The sequence below is a fragment of the Cataglyphis hispanica genome, chromosome 2 (assembly GCF_021464435.1).
Source record: "Cataglyphis hispanica isolate Lineage 1 chromosome 2, ULB_Chis1_1.0, whole genome shotgun sequence".
In the NCBI taxonomy this organism is placed as follows: Eukaryota; Metazoa; Arthropoda; class Insecta; order Hymenoptera; family Formicidae; genus Cataglyphis; species Cataglyphis hispanica.
Window position 1 is genome coordinate 2871134 of NC_065955.1, and position 25006 is coordinate 2896139.

The window sequence follows — 25006 nt, forward strand, 5'->3', positions numbered from 1 at the left end:
GCGGTCGTGAAGAATAATCACTAAAATAATTATGGCACTTTCTCTGACTGTACTTGCTTTTTTCTTTTACATAAACACAATTTTGTAATGTAATAGTTACAATTTTGAATTTAACACGAATTTGAAAAAAAACTTTTGTATATGATGAAGAAAATTATATAGGTTTGTTATTTATCGACAAAATTATTATATTTCGATTCCAAAATGATACATCACATTGCAGGGTTAATAAAACTTACAAATTACATTCATCACGTAAATTATCTATCTATAATTAATTTATTTAATCGCGCCGATATACAATCTAAAGTCTTTTTTTTCGTACTAAATTATATCGAAACGTACAAAGTATCAAACACGGCGAACTACTGTCTCATGATCCGATTACATGTGTGTTTCGCTAATAATAAATTATCGGTCACAGTACTGTTTTTTTTTCTTTTTTGGCAAGAATAACGGCAGGCCGCCGTTGTTGATGAAACGAATTGGAATTTAATGCTACTGTAGGAAGACAATAAATCATGGAAACACTATCAAATAATTCTCGCTATCGTATGTATATATTACGTATTCCGTCAAATCCGTTTAATAAATTACCAACCATATCGGCCGGTACAATGTGGTGCTGGAACAAATATAATTACGAAAATTACTCTTATTACAAACATATACATTATGAGCAATAAAAGTTGAGTCCTCTAAACTTCCCTTCTTTTAGGCCCAACCTGTTTCTCTGCGCCGTGTAATCGATGCAGATATATTTAGAATTTCACTTTTTATATATATTTACTTTTTTTTTTAATATGAGAGAACACGCACTTTCGTTCTTTGTGAAAATATGGCCCCATTGTTACAGGCTCGATGTAGTGTGTTGGGAAATGTAGTATTCCTTTTTTTATTTTCTGTGTGTTCCTGAGTCTGCAACAGGCTTCGTACAATTTCGTGCCATTTGCATCCTTTGTCTCTCGATATTTATATTCGTAAACGTATCTTTTATACGAAAACAATCTAGTACTGTATTTGGTATATTTTTTTTATTGCTCAAATTTTTCGCATTCTCAAAGTATCTTATAATGTACTATATATACTGACAAAATAAAGTAATGTTAATTAATATTATTGGGTTTATCGAAAGCATTACAAAAACGCAATTGGCACGAAATACGTACTGTTAAGATCTTTCTGAATTAATTCTACAGTATATACGTGTTTATCCTCCTTTTACCTATAATATATATTCACTTCCTTTATTAAACTTCATTATAATTCCCTAGTTGCGAAACACAGGCCGCATCTGAATCCGATGACGTTAAGATAAATTCTTCTTGTTGCTCGAATTTTACTGTTATCTTATCGTATACGCAATAAATAAAGATTGTATTTAATCTCCTAAAAGATTCATGGCGATTAACTTGGCTGGCAATAATTTTGCGCAAACATATATTACGACATATATTTAAAAATGGATCCGATTAAGCCACGCAAAAAATAAATGTATCCTTTATCAATCTGCGCAACTTGTATTTCTTTTCTATTTAATTCGAGAAATAAGAAGGTATATCTTGTGTATACATCGGATTGTGTATTACCTACACGTTATGAACTTCTTACACTGTTCACGTGCTACACGGAATCAAACGCGATCAGCGTGCAAATAGTTGAGACATATTTGTTGTCGTGATACTCCTTTCTTTATCACCCTCTATACGTTTGCGCAAAAAGTTTATTCTCCGCTGTAGCTCGAGAATTCTTACTAAGACGACAAAATCAACGCACGGATATGACTAGAATAGATATATCACTTATATCACTTATTAAGTCCCTATAATTAATTAATATATCGGTACAAGTATATCTCGCTCATAAACTAGTAATACTATTAAATAATTGAAAAGAATGCAAAGAAAAATCAACGCAATATCACTAGAATCAATCTTCAATTTCGAAGATCAAAAACCTTGAGAATTTGAGAAAAATTCTGATTCTTTTAATTTATCTACTTATATATAAATCCTCTAATTAACGAATATTCTGAATTTATAGCGGAGTAGAGATGAGAGAGAGAGAGAGGAGTATAGAACACATATTGTGCCTTAATAATAAGAATTCTCCGTTCGGCAGCGACGCAACGATATACATTCACGCAAAGGTTGAAGACTTGGCGAGGCTTCAGTCTCTTTCGGACGTTAATACGTTTCGTTAGTCGTATTTGTCGTAATAGATTGTTATGTATGTGTTCGCATATGGCTTTACGCGCGCGGCATTAACGTAATTAGTAATTATCCCTCAGAGGCTCGTGACGATGTGTGGCTTGGCAGTGGTGGAGGCGATCTCGGAGAGTCGTACATCGATGGGGATGCGATCGTCGTACAATGTCGGCGCCTGTAATATAATCCCAGCCGTGCCGACGACAACGGCTAACGTAAAGATCCAGAGGAATAATCTGTCGAGCACCATCGCGACGTATTTCCAATCCTCTTTGACCTTAGCCAAATCATCGATGACAATTAATAAAATTAGTTTAAATCAATGCGTTTTTTTGAAAGCTAATCGCAAAGCGACAAATTATTGAAATAAAATATTTCCATGTATGTCATAATTTTAGATAATATATAGTATCTAACAAAAATGTAAAATTTAAGACATAAAACGTCTCTTATATAAAAAAGATATCCAAAAAATTTATTGATTTATAAATTTTTCAAATATTGTAATTTCTTGAAATATCTTATTTTTCGGACTTTTGTATTTTGTCCAAATCTCTGCATATATTATGTCATATGTTACGGTATATATGATATATATATTAGTCTGGATATATATATATATATATATATATATATATATATATATTTATTATATATTTATTTATTATACACAAAGTGTATTCTGGGTGCATCAAAATATTGCATACTAAATACTATATGCGAGATATGTGAAATTATATAATTACTCTAGTGGAATCCTCTTCTCTCTTTGTATGATCGGCGATGAAGCGAATACCTTCTATGGCCTTGTACAGTTCTGGGCAGTGATGCCAATGGTGAAGCGTGTTGCAGAGAGCGTCGACGCTCTCCTCTGTCGGGAGCTGCGGCGGTGGTGGTGCGGCCGTTGCCGCTGGCGAACCGTGGATACGACATGTACTTCCTAAATTTACTGCTTCCAACTCCCTGAATAGAAAATACATAAGTTGCAAAACAACAGTAAATCATTATCCTGGGAGGATTTAAGAGAAAGATGTAAAATAAAGAACTCCTAAAACCTTAATAATGTATTAAATATGTATTTAAATATGCTATTGTGCAAAAATGAATTAACAATCGTCACGAAAAATTTTAAATATATCAAGATATGTGAGAATATTTTTCATTCCAGCGCTAATTTCGACATATTCTTTGTCTCTGAATTTTTTGATATATATTTTTGCGCCTCATAGACACTTGACTTCACTAATGTGTAAAAATTATCTTGTAATGAAGAATTTTATATCGTCGACATAAATATTTGTATGACCTATTTTCTTTAAAGATTGATTCACGTTTCGCGTAACACCAATTTAAATTTTATTTAAAAAAGAGATATATCCCCTTATTAGAGTAGAATGAGAAATTACTATATTTTTTTTATTTCTTTTTTTATTTCTATTTCTAGATTATGAAGGACTTAATGAAGATACGTATCATATGTAAATGAAATTGTAATCATCAAATTAAAATTATTTTCATTTTACGTCATATATAAAATGTAAATATTATTTTGCACCGAGAGTATTCTCAACGGGACGCACCGAGGATGCAGCTCGTCCCGTGAATCGACACTAGGAAAAAGCACAGAGGACTCGACCAACTCCGAGGCCGAGGACTCGACGAACAGTGATGGGTCTCGCAACTCGAGACCGTTGCATGTTCTGACCATTACGCGATGTCCATGATGCCCACCCATGCTACGCTTGTCTATCTGGTACTGCGGCCTAAAGTAGAAAAACAATATATTGTTTACCTGATACGGAGATTCATTTTCGTCTTATCAGATCCGACTCCTAAACTATGAAAGTATTATAATTGCGTCGAGATTCAAATACAATGAGTCTGTACACATAACGCATCTCTCTTATGCGTAACTTAAGTTCTTGATAATTAAATTGATCAATTATTTTGATCGTATGTGAATTGATTTTCTGTATTCATAGTTCCGAAGTCGACATTATTTTGTGAACAATTAAATAGATCTTTCGCTTGCCTTTATTATAACAGTTTTAAGCCCAAAGCTTACAGCAATGAGTTATTGCTTTATAAAATCTAGCTCACGATATTTGTGGCTATACATGCTCTTAATTTCTAGTTTGACAGAGTAGCAAATGTTTCGAGATGAGTCATATATAATATTAAATCAAAAGAAATAAATCTATTTCATACTAATGTACGACAATGATACAGCCATATGATATAGCCATATAATGCCTAATTCGGCAATATCGATAAAGCATTATGTTCAATATTGCGTGTTGTATAAGTATGTAAGAGATAAGAGGCGCGAGATTACATGTCAAAAATGTGTTACACATCATAAAATAAATTTCCTGAAGAAAGACTAGATTATAAAATATAAAATTCAATTTCATTATCTGGTATCATTAAAGAGATTTAATTCATGAACTTACATTATTTTCAAATTAATAATATTATTTTAAAAGAAATATATATATATATATATATATATATACATTCTATTGAAAAAATTATTTGAATATACAATAATACCAATTTTTGCACTTTATAATAAAATGACATGAATGACACTTGTTTCCAGCAAAATTGATATGAAAAGGTTTCGCTAGAAGTCAGGAAATTTTATTTGTATGAGAAGAGAGCGAGGAGATGCGACTAAAGATCGGCATACACAATGCAACGCGATGCACCATGGTGTTAAATGCTTGCAGGTATGGCGTGACACTAACGTCACGTGCACGGGGGAACGCTAATGAAGTGCTTTAATGCCCATTCTGGCGTGATTCCAATGACCGGGCCACAAATGCCGGAAGAATATATCTTGCCTGGAATCGTAATCGGTTCTCTGCGTTGGCGTATTATACCTGCGCATTACTAGCAACCTTGGCAGAACGTGGATGAACACGCGTCGGACCCACGGCGCCATTACGTGGGTCTGCGGTGAACGGAAGTGAACGTTGAGAACCACCACTGTTACGCATATACTGTAAGTCAAGAAAGAATACAAAAATATTAAAATGCAAAAAACATTCCAGACGTCTTTATCTCTTTCTCTCTCCGTATATTATAATAATTGTATTAATTTTGTATATAATTCATATATAGTTATACTAATTTTAAATTTAAAGCACGAAAGAGAGAGAGAGAAAAAGTTATTTTCTTATAAGACAGACAGAACAATAAAATCGTAAATGCGATACAGTCAGTAAGAAGAGCACTGAATTCTTCGATATGTATTTTATATGATTAATGGAAATGGTTACGCTAATTTGACAAATGTGGCGTATTCGATGTATAGCTTTTTATTAAAATCGTCTCCTTTAATCGCAATGACTATTGTCTATCACATACCTGAAAGTGTCGAGGATCATAGTGAAGAGGACGAATTTACCGAGGAGTGGTACCACGAGTGATGTGGGCGGGATGATTTCAGCCAGCAAGAGGAAGAACACAGTCAGTGACAATAGAATCGAGATGGACAGGCTGACCTACAAGACGGAAACAGATTTTCTCGGCACGTCATAACATAATCATGTTATCTACGGAAAATGCTGAGATTTTCTTACAGATATCTAAGTCGTGCTCTTTTATGAATATGTTTTCTGAATATTAAAAATATTTCATCAAAAAATAGAGATTATGTAATATAATAATTTAAACCTAGATTTTTGTTTAAAATTTATATTCTTCGTCTCTTAAACGCATAGCATATTCCGAGCGCTTGTATACAATTGAACATATAATTCTTCTATTATTTCCATTATTTTATTTATAACAGGAGATTTTAATGGCGATCGGTTAGAGGAAGTATTATCTCTCCATCCTTTCGCATTGATCCTGCGCACCAAACATACGAGACACATTTAAAGCTGCGTTACTCTATCTTCCTCGTATTTTCATTGCGTATTCGCCGATTGTTAAACGACTAGCAACCCGATAACCCCTTTTCTCCCTTTTCCCTGCTTGTTCAACCCTCCTGTCGCGAAGAGGATCTCTCTATACTTTCCGTCCGACAAAATGGAACAATATGTCTGAATTATATAAGCCGTTAAGCGTGAATTTTTTTGATGCTTAAGGTCGAGTGTGTCTTACAGGAAATTTAAAGAAGCAACGTTGACGGCGATAAGATCGCGATTTATATTTTTTTTAATCGAGTCAAATTTTTGTTGCGTATATAAAATTAATTTTGAACTGCGACTTCGCCGAAGCAAAATCTCCGAAGGCGTATAAACAGAAATGACGCGATAAGATCGATCGCGAATTAAATTATGTAATGCAAACTATATCGTTCTATTCTGATCTAATCCAGATAAAATGTGTGCACTTCAATGCAAAATTGATTTTTTTTCTATAACATATATCTTTTAAAAATACAATATATCGTGGCGAGAAAGATGAGAACGTGCATTAAATTATATGAGTTTTTTATTATGTTCTAATTCGACAAAATGTTCGAGTCTCAACCAATTTTTAATTATGCTTCTAAATTGAAATATCTGGAAATATTTAAAGAAAAAAATGCTAATAAGAAAAAAATGCTTACGCTATATTCATTTTTCTTTTCGATTTAATTCGAATGTAAAATATTTGACTCTCCAAATTTATTTTTTTATTACGTTCCTAAAATAAATTATTTCATTCTTGTGCTATTCCAGGAATTTTTTAATATGAAGAAAAATAAATCACACGCCGGATAAATTGTATGAAGCATAAACACAGCGCATTGTATGAAATAAAATTGAAAAGGGAAGGATTTTAAGAGTCGACTGTGAATTAATTACCTTCTCTCCACTGTCGCTTGGCAAGTAGAACACCAACACCGTGAGAAATGATATCCCCATGCACGGTATTATGAGATTAACGGTGTAGAATAGAGTCTTCCGTCTCATGGTGATGTTGAAAGTGATGTCGAGATAAGGCTCGTCGCAACATGTGTAAAACTTTTCGTTTCTGCAATTCACATATTCGCGCACTTCGCTTTAACGATCGATATTATGCATATCTCATATATTTCTCACAACCTTCGATCCGGGACCAAAGTCCAGGTATTATTAATATTAATGTTAATTATTAATGAAGTTATTATTAAAACTCTAAATTAAAAAATGACACTTGAAACATGATATGAAAGTCCAAAATTTTCTATCATTACTTATAATCTGTTAATGGAACATTTGTATCCGTACATCTGTGTACTCGAGAGCCAAAAGAAATAATATAAGAAAAGATTTGAAAAAATTATTAAACTATATATATATATAAACGTACCTTACAGCAGGGACTTCTAGTATGTCCCATTCAACGGAAGTATAAAACTCCGACAGATCGACACCGATGTCGACGACATTGCTGCCTCGCATCTCGTCGATGTGTCTAAGATCGACCTTAACAATAAATTACTAAAATTTACAATGCATTGTTGATATCGCGCTGTTTAATGTCTAATCAACCGACATTAATTGCGCCCTTTTTCTCTCACGATAAAAATTGTGTCTACGTATACTATTAACGAGAATAATGAGACGTTTGAAGCTAATATAAATCAACAATCAAGCACGTATAAAGCGTTAATGTTAAGGTGAAATAATGTAATATCGCAGAGCCACTCCGTCGAGAGATCTCTTTAAATAACATTTAATATTTAGGTCAGACAATTCGTCTGGCGACCCCTTATCGGTTCTATCGCGACGACTCGTTTATATTGCGCGATGGTCGCCATTTATACTCGCGATTGTAAAGTCTTCACGTGAGTCTCTAACAAGCGACATTTTGCTCGATAAAAAAAAAAAGATAACAAGCAATGTGATCTCTCGCTACGCGACGAGTCTATAACCGACGACGCTAATATTCTCATCATAATGCGCTACAAAAGTCACAATCGTCATTTTCAGAATATTTATGATCGCCTCAACAAGATCTCCGCGAGGTCTTTCTATTGCATCGACAAAACGAGGTCTTTGAGTTCCCGAAATTAATTGGATCGATTGCCTAAAAAGGATACGTGTGTCATGTAATAGAAAATATTTCTGAAAAATGAGGAACAAATCATTTAATTGTTTAACGTCAGATTTCGCAAAAATAATCGCAAATATTTTTCTATGTTAAAGAATTTTCTACAGATTGGACGATTGAATAAATGATCGATTTGACAAATAAAAGAATGTTTTTTTTTTTCTTTTTTTTTTATCAACAAACACTCACGGAGGGTAATCAAATTGTTCTCACCTGGAAGCCGTCGTAAGTCCACGAGCCGAATTTCATTACGCACGTCTGCTCGTCGAAAGGAAAATATTCGACGTCAATCTCGCAGGAAGACTTATAAATCGCCGGCGGTTTCCACTCGACCCTACCCGTATAGTTGAGAGTCGCCTTCGTTGCCAGCGTCACCTCGAAATTACCGTCGGCGCTGTCAAACGCATATTACATGATTCCCTCTTTAATCCACAGTTCAGTGCTTAAATGTTAAATACGAGGGGGGAAAAAAACGGCGAATACAGTCGCCGTTGGAGATGGTCTTACTTGTTGTATAAAACTATATCGGGCCTCCATATATGATCTGACGGCACGTGCAGCATCTCCACCCCACCGTACTCTTTCGGATCCCATTTCAACTTGTAATCATACCATGACTGCAAACAGAGAATCGATATTATCGCGTTGTTCTTTTACCATGTTATTTATTACTTGTTGTCATACTTTTCCTTATATCGACAACGCGAGTTGGCACTACATTTCATCGTTCTTTGCTTTGCGTTTCGCGCAGTGAACAAAATGTTTCTTTTATATTACATACATCTCTATTTAGAGATCTATTACATATATCTCTATTTATCCTGACAGAATATTTTTAATCTCGCGCGCGCAATATCTTTATAATTGTGTAAGCAAAACATTTCGAATGTGTGTGTGACTATCGACAATTACATCATTACAGATAAATTCGATTGAAAATTCTCCTTATTTAAAAATGCAAAATTATCCTGCTACATTGAATAAATACCGTAAAACTATTTTATAGCTTCTATACGATTCTATATTACGCGTAAATGTGCAGAGTAAATGCTTTCCTTTTAACCTCATCGTGATTTATTCAACAGATTTAACTATCGCATTCTACTTCATGTATTTAAATGGAAACCGACAAAGGATTATAGTATCGGGAAAATCAGGTTAAAATTACTTTACGAACACTAGACTGTGACATCGAGGCAATATTTTGCAACTTTCCTCATTCAGAGTTAAGGCTGAAACGCGGAGATTTGCATACGGTGCACCAAACTTCTTCTCTTTTGCTCGTCCTGGTCGAAAATTGTATCCCGCGTGCTTTATTAAAAAAATTTCTACACCGTTAATCAATTTAATTTTGTATATGATTAAAAGCTCGTTTAATCATGATAAGATCGAAGAATGCGTAAGATAAAAATTTAATATTATACAGTAGCTCACTACGTATTGTGGAAATTTAAGAGAAGATTTTCGTTCGTGATATTTAACATTTATAAAGAAAGCCATAAGATGTATGGGTCAAATTTTCATGACGGATTCTTGGACGCAAATTCGAAGCCAATTCTTTCTCAATGAAAAGGACGGGAAAAATCATCGCAATATTTAAAATCGTGACATTTTATATCTGTGCGCAATTACGCTCCGAATTAATATCTCGTTAAAGTCAATTTGAAAGTAATTAAAGAATGCTCTACAATTTTTTTTTATTTCCGATTTTTTAAATAAAACACTTTACAATTAATATTTCTAAATTTAAAGATGACTGATAACAATAGTTCTAAAGCTTTTTGTCTTCAATCGATAATTGCCGACTCTCCTCGACGTTACTGTTGAAAAAAAAAAAAAAGAAATAGAACAATCTGTAATGAGTGCATCGCCTGTTTATTCCGGATACCTCATGAAACTTTGATTCGAGCACATTGTGCACACACAAAGACACGATTGCTTTTATTGGCACCTTTCCCATTTGACGGAATATCCGCCGATATTGGAGTCGTAACTGGAAATGCGCTTCCTTGGGGCGTAGACACAGGATTATGCGTGTGGCATGTTGAATATTAACCCGGAGCCGAACTCTCCGAATACAGTGTGTGTATATTTGCCGGATAGAATATTACTTATGCCGTTGCTATAGAGCTTGACGTGTGCGCGAAATTTGATGGTATGTTTGAAGGTAACGCTTAGTTAAATAGCGAATGCTGCTCCATTCCGCGAAGTAACTAATTTAATATTCGTCGCAAAATGTGGCGGAATTTTCGCGATCCTCCCCCAAATATTTGTAGCTCCGACTTTTCATAAAGTCGAAGATCGAATTTAACCGTAGAGTGGATTCGTGTTTGCGACGATATTCTGTATCGATCTCGGATCCTTCGGGCAAAGCAAATTTTTTTTTTCGATGATTGTAATCGCGATGACAGTTTCAATTTAAACGTGACGCAAATTATGACGATTATGCGACATTTGTTTTTAATTTATTATAGCGAATCAATAATGTTATTACGAGTCACACATTTACAAAAGGCTATGTAACAACTATTATAAAGTTGTAAAACGTAACTACGTTTCGAGACATCGGTTGTTGTACCAAAATCGGCGGACACGTTGTTCGCAATGCGGACATTTTCTAAGGCTAAGTTGCGCCAGCACGAACCGGTTAATCGCATCGATAAATCGCAGTGAAATTAACATTTTCGTCCGCAAACTTCGCGATAACATTAATGCATGACGGATCGTAGGAGATACTCTGAACTTTCTCTTCTCTCATGGTAGCACGGAGTAACTTGTTCGAATCCTCGAAATGTATGCATGGACATCAACGATGTGCATAGGTTTACCGCGTAACACTAATATTTAGTTTGCTTTTGCGTACCTATGAGGTTTCGTTGGACGACATGTATAATGAACTGATAGAAGTCGTCAGATGCCTGATAATGAGAATTCCCGTAACAATTTGTAAAATTTAATTTTGGTTTGAATTAAAAAATTAGTTCGTCAGCTTCATGGATATAATGAAAAACTGCGCAAGTAAAAGTACCGTGTTATTTTTTTTTCTTTTTTAATTTGGATTTATTTCTTCCAATGATTACCGAACAAAAATTCGATGAGGTGAACACGAGCCGTCGACGCTCGAAATAAAGTCAGGATAAATCGAAATTTATAATAAAATTGATATGTTTCAATTTCAGCATGAATTTCAATTTATTCGGATTTTATTTCTATTACCAATCCCATTATTCATCCTATTTTATTTTATTTTTTTTTTTTGATTGTTTTTCAACTGTAGAATATAATAATTAAAAAGTCTCGATATCTGACAAGTGAAATATGGCAAAGAAAATCTAGAACAAACATACTAAAAAAATTATGTAATACATACAAATAACAGAATTAAAATAATTCCCAATGTACACTGAAATTCCAAAATACAATCCCGTGCAGTTTCTCTACGAATATTGTAATTAGAAATTTATTTATATATTATAAATATATAAAATATTTCCATTTTGTTCTTCTCTCTTGGAACTTATATAATAAGATCTTCAAAGTTATCAGACGACACCTTGTTATCGCGTTACGAGGTACATATCCTATTTTTTAATGACCTGATTCTTCTGATTTCTTCGTTGCAAGTCGTGTATTTATTACATGAATCTATTTCGCTCGATATATATCTCAGGAAAAACGATCGCATGGCGAATCTATCTATCTTATGTAATCCAGCATTTGAAAGTGGGTTGCACGGTTCACCGAAGTTATTTTCTGGCTTTTCGAGCGAAAGCTACTGTCCGATCTTCGTTTCCATGTCCATACGCACATGAAAATCCGCGCGCGTTAAAACGTGTCATCGACATAGGCCGTTGCGGATATTTATTTTCCACCTCGACGATTGATCAATGGAGTTCGAAGTTATCGATATATATAAAAAAATATAGAGTTGTCGGTACATAATAGAAAATTGCTTCATTATTTCGAGAGTTTCATATATGATTCATATATAATTATAATCATTATTCATATATGATTGCTTTTGAGATTTTTACGGAAGATCGAATATATGTATATTGAAAGTAATCCATCAATATTCAGTAATTGCTCTTCTTAATGTGAAATTTGTTATTTAAGATTTTTATGTATTTATTTTATAATTTTCTATTTTCATTTCTCATAATTCTTACATGACAATAAAATATATTACCTGTTCGACCCAAAGGTTCGTCGTCATGATTTGATTCTTCAAATTCTGTAAGGAAATAATTTTGTGAAAATACACATCGCTGTTGCGCTGAAAATACATCACATTTCGTCACAAACCAATATATCTCATGCTTATCCGAAATAATTAAAAAAATATATTACGTATATGTATACGCGTCAATGACATATCTATCATACTATAATATAATGATATTAATCACATTGTAAAGTACAAAATATGCAGCTAAAATATCATTTCTGTCTGCAAATAATAATAATAGTACTTTAAAGTATATGATATTTTATATATTAATATGTAAATATCTATATTTTATATTTAAAATTTTCTCTCATAATCCTTGTAATTTCCACCTGTTTTTCTTTGTACTTTTATACAAATTAAACAACATTGCGAGAAAATATTATTGTTTACCACATCGATGAGCTGCGAAAGCTTGAGCTTTATTTTAACGGTGAGGGCGTCTGTGACGTTGACCACTGGACGAACCAGCTTGTTGTAATTCGACAAGAGGTCGTCGTATAATCGCTTCGCGTCTGGATTTCCTGAGCATCCTAAAAATACAGAAAAAAACATGTCCTAAACTTGATTCTCGCGCTTAAAAAAATTACATAATATCAAAATTGTCTATAAAAATACATGTATATATGTATATTATTGTATAAATATGATTATAGTAACTCAACAATAATTTATTTTTATTTCAAATGCACAATTAATTTTTAATTTCATTTCTAAAATATCATTTCTAAAATTTCTAAATATATTTAACAAAAAAGAAGATATCATCATATTTGTTAATTGTCATCTCAAAGTTTTTTTTTGTTGATTTTAGTAGCGCAAAGTTTAAGGTCTAATATTGCGACGGACAGTTGGATGCCGATAAACGAAGCGAAAACATGGCTCCAAGAAGGGACGCGGAGAGAGGAAAAGCGGGAAATATTTTATACCCGGGGGCAGATATCAAAGGAAGAGAGACAGCCGTGGATGGTTTATCCACGTAACAGGACAGCTCGGTAATTCCGCTTCGTAGTTTTCCCATTATCCGAGCCCATGTGAGCGTGCCGTGTGGATTTCGCTTTGCGCATATTTAACCCTTTGCTGTACGGCAGTACATAAAGTATTGCCGTCATTATAAACACCAACACGCTGACCAAAAGCTACGAACTGGATATACGCGCTATCGTCGGAACTGTTCTCCATTCATTTGCAATTTCAAGGTAAAATATTAAGCTTCTGGATTTGCGCACAAATTGTTCGCATTAATCTCAGGAGCACAAAAGTGCGATTTGAAAGCGTATTTTACTTTCGTTTAATTACCTTCTTGCTAATTTACCGTTTACTTTGCTTGCAGAGATACTTGAGGGATCATAAATAAATGAACATTTAAAAATGCGATATAAATATCCATCTTCGATTTGTATTCAATTATATCACAAACTCCGTGATAAGATTGATCGAAATAAAAACGCAAAAATAGCTTAATTTTCTCCATGGATTACTCCATTACCTTTTATTATTCATTTATTTATAATGGTAAACACAAAGTGTACAATAAATTATAATTTATTTATATCTGTCGAGTCTGAGGACGTTTTATTATTCAACGACGAATCGGAATCGATTATAGAAATGACAAAACCATTCGTCGTTCGTTCAAGGAGGCACGGATATCTGTCGATATCTCGTCATTATGATAAAGCCATCGATAGATTCGATTTATATTATTTATTATTGCTTGCGTGCCATTCTACTGCCATTTTACAAGCTCTCCCTCGCAACGCGTGCACAATGCAACGTCGGCAGTGATTTTAATTTTGAAACCGAGCCGGAAAGCGCCGGGGGCTCTTCCGGTTCGTACGTCGGACGGCAGTCGAGAAACTGGTTTCGAGACAAGCTGGGAAACATATAACCCCGAGGCGAAGAGTTCGAACTCGCGCCTTAGAATATCGATAGTGATGTCCCGAGGATATTCCGAGTTTATCCCGTGTCTTTAATACAAATAAAATACAAATAAATTCCCTGAGATAGTAATAATTTTCCAAACGTTAATACTAGCGATACGCTAAAACTGAAGTATATGTATTAACACTGCATCTGATCGAGATCTGGATCAGATTTTAAAATTATAATTTCGATAGACTTTTATACCGCAGCGTTATTCTTCGATTCTACTTTGATAGTATTACAATTTTGCGAGAGATCTTTGATAATAATGAAGGAAATATTTCTCATTTATATAATTATAGATAGATTTAAAGCTATTTGATTTTATACACTTTTGATTAAATACATTTTAATGATACATACATGTTTAGTTTTATTTTTGAGTATTTTATAATTAAATATTCTAATTGCAAAATAATTAAGTACCAACAAATCATCTATAATTTATACAATATTATATAATTAATAAGTAATATTTATTTAAGTAATAAGATAATTCAAATTACGCGTATAATTACACAAAATGCAAAAATTGTTAAAACAGGATTTTACTTAATGCTCTATTTTTGTAATCGCATCATTTGCTGTGTTCAATTGCGCATGTTTTCCCCGATAAAAGAAAAGATGTTACGGCCGTTTGGCAAATGCACTTTGGTACAGCGCAATCTCGCATAGATGCGGGAAAAAAGAATGCTCAGAAATGCGGACCGTAAACACAGCCTATCATGGTCGCTATATATACGTCCGTACTCACTAACCGATAATGTTACGCATCTCGTAGACCACAGGCACATACATGATAATGCGAACGCATGTAACGGCGCGCGCGTTCCTGCGTATTATATAGCGACATCGGGGTTGCAAATGCACATCCTCAGGAAAACGCTTTACGAGCCTCAAATAACGGATTTCATGGTCTTCACGCACATCCATCATTATTTGCACATGCGAGAGTAATATTCTCTCATGTCTATATGTACGCGTTTTACATGATATGTATATATATATATATATATATATATATATATATATATATATATATATTTGCCGCGAAATAAAGAGCAATGATAAAAGATATTTTTGTTTAAACACAAATAAGAGATGGAAAAATGGAATTGATAATTTAAATCGTAAATTATTCAATATCCTGTATCCATTTACTATGGATATGTTATATGCTATTATAAATATATTTATTTATTAATCAATTTGCTACGGATATGTGTGTATGTGCTTGCCATAGTCATTCGTTAAAAATTCTTTCAAACAAATAATTGAAAAAAAATATAATTGAAAAAACGCATTTTTCCTTATTCTAATAAATAATATTTATTATTATTAAATAAATCATATCTATCATTAAAACAATTAAATTAAATAGATCTATGTTATATAACTAATAATTTGAAAAGGAGATGACGCAATGATCATGTTATGCAAAAGATGAAGTTTTTTTCGTCACTATTAATATTGGGAAAGAAGAGATGAAATTTTTGAATGATTAATATCGGTGAATTAATATAGATCAAAGACAAGCGATTTCCAGATTGATTATACGTACCTGATATGAGCACCAACACTATCCACATGATCCCCACCAGGCTCTTCATCATGTCATTGTGTCACGTCCACCTCATTTCTTCTCGCCTTCGTGCGCTCCAGACCCCTCAGTTTTTGCACTGCAATAAAAAAAAGAAGATGATTGACCGATGATATAAAAACGCAGATGAGGTCTTTCGGTCTTTCGATCATTTCGTTCTAGTTTATAAATTTCATATTACATTATATTGCTAACTTGAAAAAAAGATATCATTCTAAAGTATGCGTAAATATATTTTAAAAATATTTATTAATATACACTATACAAACATATATCTGTGTTGAACATATTTATGGTTGTTAAAACAATTTCTCTTTGTTTCTAAAAGCAGCATTGGCTGACTCAAATGTCGCAAATTATTGTTATATTGCTACAAAAATGGGGAACCCGCAGTTTCGATTATCGCATTTCGACAGGAGCATTAAAATTTAACGAGTCTAATTATTCGTGGTCGCAAAATGGGGTTTCTCATTTATTGCTCTATCGTAACGCTGGTCGGAGATAGTGAATGTATATAAAGTATGCGCAAAGAGCATGAATGACGTTGATTTGGGAATGAGCAGATAATTGTAGGCCGTCGCAAAAACTTACAAACGTTTTCGCATTCGCGTGCAATGTATTCAATGTGAATTAAACACGTGAGAAACTACGATATATTCAGTATGGCCAAAAGTGTGCAATCTATCGAAAAGTTCGATGATAGTTCTGCAACAGAATTCGAATATTCTAAAATTTAGATGTTATTGCAAATGCGATCGATTTTCGAAATCGAATACTAGAACTTATTTCAGATAATTATTCGAATTCCTATATACAATATATACAACGTTAATGTTGCATTAATTTTTTTTGTATCGATCTCCAATTGACTGTCAAAATAAAATTAATGATTTTTAATAAACAGATCGATCTGTTATTTCGAAGTAATCATTGCCGATCTAAACTCTTTCAAAACTTTGCCCCGCCGCGATTGCAACAACGGCACATAATTTTCTGTGTTTGCTCTTTGTGCGAAATAGATATTTGATTCATGGTTTTTACGAACGGGACTGAGTTTTACGTGCCGTTATCGGTGCCAATTTTCGTGCCAGAAAATTTATGGCAGTCGTAAGAATCGCATTACGCGATGTCGAACTCCTTCTGCATTTTGATATTTTTGCAGGTGATACGCACCGACTGACGCCAATTATTATCGCAATTCTGACATTATTCAGCTTTCTGAATTTTAATAAATCTCCTCTCGCAAATATTTTAATCTTCTGATAAAATTGATTGTGCAAAAAAAAAATCATCTACAAATCCCTTAAATTTTCTTTGCTCTTATTTTTATATTATTTTGTTTACCTTTCTCACCGCTTTCTATACATCTCAATATAATATATACATATGTTACAATTAAATATATACATATAATATACGTATAATATATATTATATTTTATAAAATTTCTTTCAAACGTCAAGCACACAATCTTGTGTTACATGCAACTCAGTATCGCTAGAATAAGAATACAGTGTCATTATAGAACTGATTCATCAACTGACAATTTCTTCCCTTACTTGCGAAAAAGATTGTGACATAATGTCGCACTGAATCAGTATAAAAGAACAATGACGATGCAAGTGCCGCCGTTCTGTCGCGCACATGACACGAACCAGCTGATTTGCTGCCCGTTCCCGCCGCTCTGCAGGACTCTTTTTCATTTATCCGCTTATATAACACACGTGTTGCAGTAATGTCGCTCGTGTACACGCACATACATATTCCCTATTCAACACAAGAGGATCTGACCGAAGAAAAACCGACTCGCACTTTAAAATGCAAAAAAGCTGCGCGCGGACAACGTTGTTTATTGGCGAAAAGAGAATCTCTCTTCTCTCTTCCTTTATCTATTTTTTTCCCCTCTTATTTAACTATTTATCTATCTTCCATCCACCGTTTATTCTTACCAGCTCAACCATATACGTATTCTTCCTGTTCTTTGTTTTTCCTCTTTACGCTTATATTCTGTTCCACTTGTTATGTCGCGATATCTTTTTGTCACTCGTGAATGGTTGCATGAGTTGCATTTCGTGACCCGTTTGTCATGAATTCGATGGAAAACAAAATCCTTCGAAAAAACGGTGCATATCATAGAGATTACAAAATCATATGCAAATACATTTCGGAGTATTTTTTTATCGAACGTATTAACGTAATTAGCTATAAGAGCGATTTTCACGTTTATACATATATTTGCAAACATTACGATATACTTTATAATTTATTTTATTATTAAACATTTTTAATATATAATCGTGGGGCATAAAAATTAAAGATTTGGGATTATTAAAGATAAGAGTGCAATCTTTACAAAAATAATTTGGAAACCAATAACTTAAAAAAAAAACATTGTTATTGTATCTGCCGTAGGAGGGGGCAAGGGGCAAAGCAAGAGGATTTTGTGGAAATCAGGAAATCCATACGTTTGGCAATCGTTCGCAAATAGCGGCGAGCGGGCTTTTCTGGCACGAGATAGATGACGGCCGGGTGAACGGCGGTCGTGTGAGTGGCAGGCACTTATTATTATCGGTTATCCGGTTCCGCGAGTGCCAATATTCTGTTATGTTCAACCCCGCGCGTCAGTCTAGCGCGGCCGGACTGGCTGGCCGGCAACACATCTCGCCACCCGGTCGCCTCTTATCCGTTCCTGCATCCATTATTCGCACGGCAGTCAACTAGCCAACCGGGGCTGCATTTTTCCACCTCCGAAAACCCGATATCGTTCGATGATAAGCGCTGTAAAGCCGCGTGCAATAAAACTGCATATTGTATACAGAGTATTCGAGGCTTAGTGAAACTCGCACCATTCCTCTCATCTGAATTCTTTTGACGATTCTTCGAGTTATTATTTTTTCTTTTTTTAGTGAATATTTCTTTTTAGAAAATATCAAAGAGATAAATTACTATTTGTCATTAATTTTCAAAATTGATATATTAAAGGGTTTGTTGTTTCCCTCACATTTATTCGTATAAAATCTTTAACTAATCCTCAAATTTAAAATTTGTTGAAGAAATTATTTTATTAAAAAGTTTGTTATAAATTGTTTATTATTAATTCTTAGAATTTAATATTTTTGTTGAAACAAAATCGATTTTTGTTGAAACGAAACGGATTTAAAAAATTGATCAAAAAATTCGCGTGTAAAAAGTAAATCAATAGAACTATAACAACATTCTCGTGCATATGTACATACAGGTTTTACAAGAGATAACAGAAACTTCGGCTTGATGTACGACGAAATGAAAACTCGACAAGCTATTAATCGAACTCGATCTACGTGTAAAATCTGAAAAGCTTTCAATGAAAACAATCCAGCAGTCGAATCTTCATCAACGCTCGAATATTGCACAGCATGGTCGACAAAGCATGCTTTGTTTTATTTAAATTATTTTCTTTCTGTGTAAATAGCTTCATTTATTGATCGCAGACATATTTGATGTGATGAAAAATTCAAAACATAAAATATTATAAAATTCCCATTGAGAAATAATTTCTTTGAAATTTTATAAAAATACTACCTTGCATCGTAAGTCAATTTTTTTAGACACTCTATACAAAAGAATATAACAGTGAGAGATGTTGCAGTGTATATTTCTTCAAATTAAAATTCGGAATACATAAGACAAACGAAAGGATCGCACCGACATACGAGATAGACTCGATTAATGCATAAAATTTAACGACGAGCACGTATTCGGATTACTGACGCGTTTCGCTTCAGAATCGTTTAGAAAGGAAACTTCGCGTTCCCATCCGAAAGTTATTTCTACAACGTGGCCTGGGGGATCGATAAACCCCGAATCCGTCCGTCGCTCTGTCCATGCCTGGCACTTTCGCGAACTTAAGAAGTGGATAATTATCTCCACTACGTACGAGCAAGAAGCTCTTTTAAACGGCTTTTCCAGAATACGTTTCCTTTCGTCGACGCAGCATGTCATCAACAAAAACTAGCTAGAAAATGAGCTTTCTCATCAATCATCGTATAGTAAGAGTGAATGAAATATAAACATATACAATGTATCAAAAAATATTAAATTAGAAATATATATCAAAATAATTTCCAGTTTAATATTTGGATATTTTTTAAAAATATTTCATTATACGTTAAAATTTGACATATTAAAATTAAATTAACCGGAAATATATAATCAGAGATAGATCAGTTTTTCCAATTTTAAGTCAACGAAAATACAATAATATCTTTTCATATGTATATCGACTTATTGAATTACATTTGAATTATATTTATCACATGCTTGTGTTCTTAAATAAAAACTTATCGTTTTTCGACTCATCGTCAATTCTTACTTGACAATTCTTGATAAATCTATTTAACGGAAATTATAAATATACATATAACGCGCAATTGTTGTCGGTGACACGCGCCAACATTATTTTATTCATCAGTCTTATTAATACTTTATTATTAAGAAACAGTATCTTCAATCCCCGCAATTAACTTTCATGAATTAACGGCGCCCTATGACAAACTACCGACGCAACTTCATTAATAAAGGTTTTAATTATATTAATTATTTTATTAACGTTTATTAAACCGCGCATAATGTGCATATAAATGCGCTATTAATTATGATGGGTACCTTAAGATGCCTCTTAAGGTTTACATCAAATTTAAGGATACTTACAAATGTATTTTTGAGAAATTTGAAATCAAAATTTTCGCCTAGATAAACGATCATAAAATATATCTCAATAGATTGTATGTGTCCGTTGACATCGAGGAATCTCATCTTTTAACAAATAATATCATGCATATTAAATTAGTTTAAAAAAGTTATATATGTTATTAATGTACGTTATTAAAATATAATAAATATAATATATACATTTCGATCTCTGGCTTGGAATTTAGTCAACCAGATACAATTTCGATAAACCGAATATTCTCTCGCATTAATTAATCTAAGTATTATTAGAATGATAGCGCGCACTTATTCGATTCTCATGCATAAAAATCACGCTCGCGGGAATTATTGGACATTCGGCAGGCTGGAATTTTACGGACTGTCCTACGCGTCACGCGGGAATAACGTAAAACACGATGTTCTCTTTCTCCCCAATCCTGAGGGAGAGAGTATAAATTCGACATGTGAGATCGCGTATATGCGATTCTCGGATCGTTTTACAAATGGTCTAATAAAACGAGAGCGGACCAGTCGAGAGAATTGATAATTAATCTGTCTGTCGCAATCGCCGGCAAAATTCTCTCGCGGTGCGATCGATCGAAATTGCAAGAACCTATAATAATATAGACAATGTAGTGAGGTTTCGGATGCGCTATATGTCGCGCGTTTTTAATAAAAATGTAACGGTGTATCATAAAAGAATTACGATCCATGCGAGATGAGTACAAACGAGCGGCCCCTTTCACGAGACCCCGACCACTTCGCAAAAACTTTCTCCGCAACGAGCCCGCCTCTGGAATATCCTATATTTTTCTTGCCCGAACGTACGCGCATAGAGATATATTAATGACAAAGAATGAATGCTCGAATAACTTCGAATAACATACGCAAAGGTTTTTACAAATAACATAAAACATTATAATGATCGTCTGCAGGAAATATGCATTAATGTTTAACTTAATAACGTCAGAAGACTTTAACAAAGGAACTAATTAAATAAAATAATCCCTGAATGTATTTACTCAAATCAAAGTAAATAGATAATAATTTTGACACACAAGTTATCGTATTAATGATTAATATAAACGTCAATTCATTCACTCGATGTTAAGGTCGATGTCAGGAAGATTTCAGTTAACATTGATTTTTCCGAAATGATTCGTCACCTTATTATCCGCAATAGTGATTCATTTATTGAAGGACAGATGATTTATTATATGGCGCTTATTTATCAATGTCTCGCGATAAAAGAGGCAGTTGATCAAATCGATTAACGCGAATGGAGAATTCAAACTCTGTAAACAAACTGCCGTCGTGCTCGCCAAATGTATGAATATTCGCGTTAAATTATTCTCCTGCAAATGACTTCAATCGAATTTTCGATTTTACTTGATTGTCGTTGGGGCGATCGGCTGAACATTCGAATAATACGAAGTGCAATTTTTAGAACAACGCGCCCCAATACTTTTCAAGAGGATAACGATCGTTCCTCCAGGCGCGATGTAACTTCAAATGATCGATACTTCGCTGCATTAATTGAACCTGCTTCACGGAAATAATGAAAGAACTTGTTCTTTCTAGCGCAATTTATTCGCTGTGGATGTAAAATTCAACGCCGCGAATTATTGGCATGGATATGCATATTATAAATGCATCCTCGAAAAAAGGCGATTGACCTCACTTAACCGATATTGAATTTTCTAAAATCAAACAACGTGATTATTCAAATTGCAGAGTAATATTTTCCTTGGCAAGTTTTTGATTAAACTTTTAAAAAAGTTGTGATATTAGAGAAGAGAATATAATATCTTTAATATTAAAATATTATTATTTACTCAAACTTAGCATGCAATCAAAATAGCTGATGATAATTATGAATAATGAATAAATTATATAAAAATAATTAGGAAAAAAATAATTAAAAAGTAATTAAAAAATAATTAAAAATATAATCCTGTAAATAGTAATTAAAAAAATCATATTGAGATAATTATAAGTAATAAAATTCATGCTTATGATTCAACTTTCTATTTTTCTATGGAAACTTGATACATAGATTTATATTATCTATGGGACCTAATGTCTTTCGAGAGATAGGAGAACCAAAATATACATTAAACGATAAAATTTCGTATTTAGATCACGACAATATTGCGTATGTAGATAATTACTAAAATTCCAGCGGGAAAACGGATGTTGGTGAAATTCCTGGCATTCACCGTGTCTCATGGGACGTCTTTAATATTATATTGTGCCAGGAACTTCCGCCAACATGGTGAAAGATATTTTCCAAAGTTTCGATCTGATATTTCCCTCCAATAGCTAATGAACTATGTGTATATTAAATAATTTAATCCCGAATTTAATTACGATAAAAGATAGTAATTATCATAACCGAATTATTTTTAATTTAGAAATTATGAGTTGGATTGTTTATTAAAATTAAAAATCCATATTTGTAAGTTTCTTCTCACATTTAGTTTTTAGCATATTAACACTTAGGATATTTTACTCAGGAAGAGCGAATGCTTCAGAAAATTAAGCTGCATTAATTAAACGTGCCTTTGTGGGACTTTAATCTGCTCAATAGGGCACGTAATGTGTAACACATTAGATCAACGAACTTGTCGTGGTCGCCGGAAGGCGGAAATTCCTAAGCTATGCCGTCTACTAGATACGTCTTACTTCTCATCGAACAATCCCAGAAATGCTTCACGGCATTCCAGAAATTCCAAGAAGAGTGAGAGAAACGGAGAATGGTACTTGCGAATCTCGTTAAAGCTGGAAAAGCTACTAAAAGATATGTCACCAAAACAAATTTTACACGTTAAATTTTGTATAAAATAGGGATATTATCAGATCAGATTATAAATAAATATGATGAGGGAAATTTAATAAGAAAAAAAAAATCTTTATTAACATAATATAGTATCGAGCTCAGAAGCGTTTAAAATAAATTACTTTTACGTGACGAAAGGTTGAAATTCCATATTCATAATGCGTTATTAACCTAAAAGCTAAATATTTTATTACACCCGCGTCACGGGTGCAGTAATAGCATTTATGTTTAGACAAAAAATTTAATGCAACAAGTGATATATAATACTTTGTGAGTATATTTTATACCTTCAATAAATACAATACATATAATCCTCGTAATTTCTCTTCCAAACCATTTTTCCTTTTTTCCTTGCTCGATTTCGAGGAGGATTTTTATTTTCTTGTGCAAAGTCTCCATAGAAATTTATCAATCTAAAATACGATTCCATTTGAAATTTGGGATTGATTACGTTAATAGATTATTGCGAATCCCGTTATCAGCGAGAACGATTATTATGCAATCGTGCGATTTGACTAACAATTCTGACGCTGCATATACGAAACAGCTGACAAACGGATCTCGATATAGGCACATTGAGGGTCTCTTATTCTCGCGAATAATCGAATATCGGTCCAGAGATTCGGGACGCTCGCGCGCGCCAATGGACGCGATGGTAAAAGACGTTGGAGATTCTGTGGGAATCTTGGCATGCAGCGCAGCCCCTATCTCCGTGCAATCGGTATCACTCGGCAAAATCAATTCGGCTGCACCTCGGCTCATAGAAAATGAAATATCCCGAACCGTGCGCGACGCATATCTCTCGATTCGCTCGCTTCGCGTTGAAACTTTCATTGGCCTTTAGATAGCTGTATGTGGTGGATTCAATCCTGAATTCATCGTCCGCGTACAATGTAGACATATAGATATAAGAAATATGAAGGTGATAGATCGCCATTTTATGCGCTGGGGATGTAGAGGATACCGAGTGAAAAGAATAAAAAAATAATTATTCATAGATATAAGTAATGCGTTACAAAATAACTCTGGATATATATATATATATATATATATATATATATATATATATATATATATATATATTGAATTGAATTGAATTGTATAACAATAAATGTGATTTAGTACAAGATAAATATAATCCAGAAATTATTTATAATAATTCATAATTTATTTATTAATAATACATTCATCTATACTTCCTTTAAATTTTTCTTCTAAAATTTCACATTTCGCGCGCAAGAGTGAGAAGTAGCGATACTACTTTCTTATACAACTGCACGATGTGATACGGAAATTCTAGAGTATTGAAGTTTACGGAGTGTAATGCAACGATCGCTTTGTGTATTGCAGTACAGCTATAGTAACACGGGAACGTATTCAAAAGACGCCTAACACGCACAATGCGTCGGTCGATGATGCATGTCAATGCATCACAATATATATGTGTGCGTTCAACGATGTAGAAACTTACTCAACTGCAACGA

The 25006-nt window shown here is 33.5% G+C and overlaps 1 protein-coding gene across 9 annotated transcripts in view; it reads right to left on the reverse strand.

Annotated features, from left to right (window-relative positions):
- Positions 1–163: 163 nt before the first annotated feature.
- Positions 164–25006, reverse strand: part of LOC126857955 (acetylcholine receptor subunit alpha-like) — a 68464-nt gene continuing 43621 nt past the window's right edge. For 2 of the 9 annotated variants that reach the window (XM_050607897.1, XM_050607921.1), the window contains exons 3-14: positions 15956–16073; positions 12862–13001; positions 12430–12474; positions 8748–8857; positions 8454–8634; positions 7497–7612; positions 7010–7178; positions 5580–5716; positions 5054–5212; positions 3788–3970; positions 2954–3170; positions 164–2484 (exon numbers count right to left, since the gene is read on the reverse strand). In XM_050607897.1, the coding sequence (XP_050463854.1) occupies positions 2287–2484; positions 2954–3170; positions 3788–3970; positions 5054–5212; positions 5580–5716; positions 7010–7178; positions 7497–7612; positions 8454–8634; positions 8748–8857; positions 12430–12474; positions 12862–13001; positions 15956–16007 (1707 nt within the window). In that variant the 5' untranslated portion in view covers positions 16008–16073 and the 3' untranslated portion in view covers positions 164–2286. Of the gene's footprint in view, positions 2485–2953; positions 3171–3787; positions 3971–5053; positions 5213–5579; positions 5717–7009; positions 7179–7496; positions 7613–8453; positions 8635–8747; positions 8858–12429; positions 12475–12861; positions 13002–15955; positions 16074–25006 lie in introns of those variants that run through there. The other 7 variants (XR_007688572.1, XR_007688570.1, XR_007688573.1 and 4 more) reach the window with 7 other exon arrangements.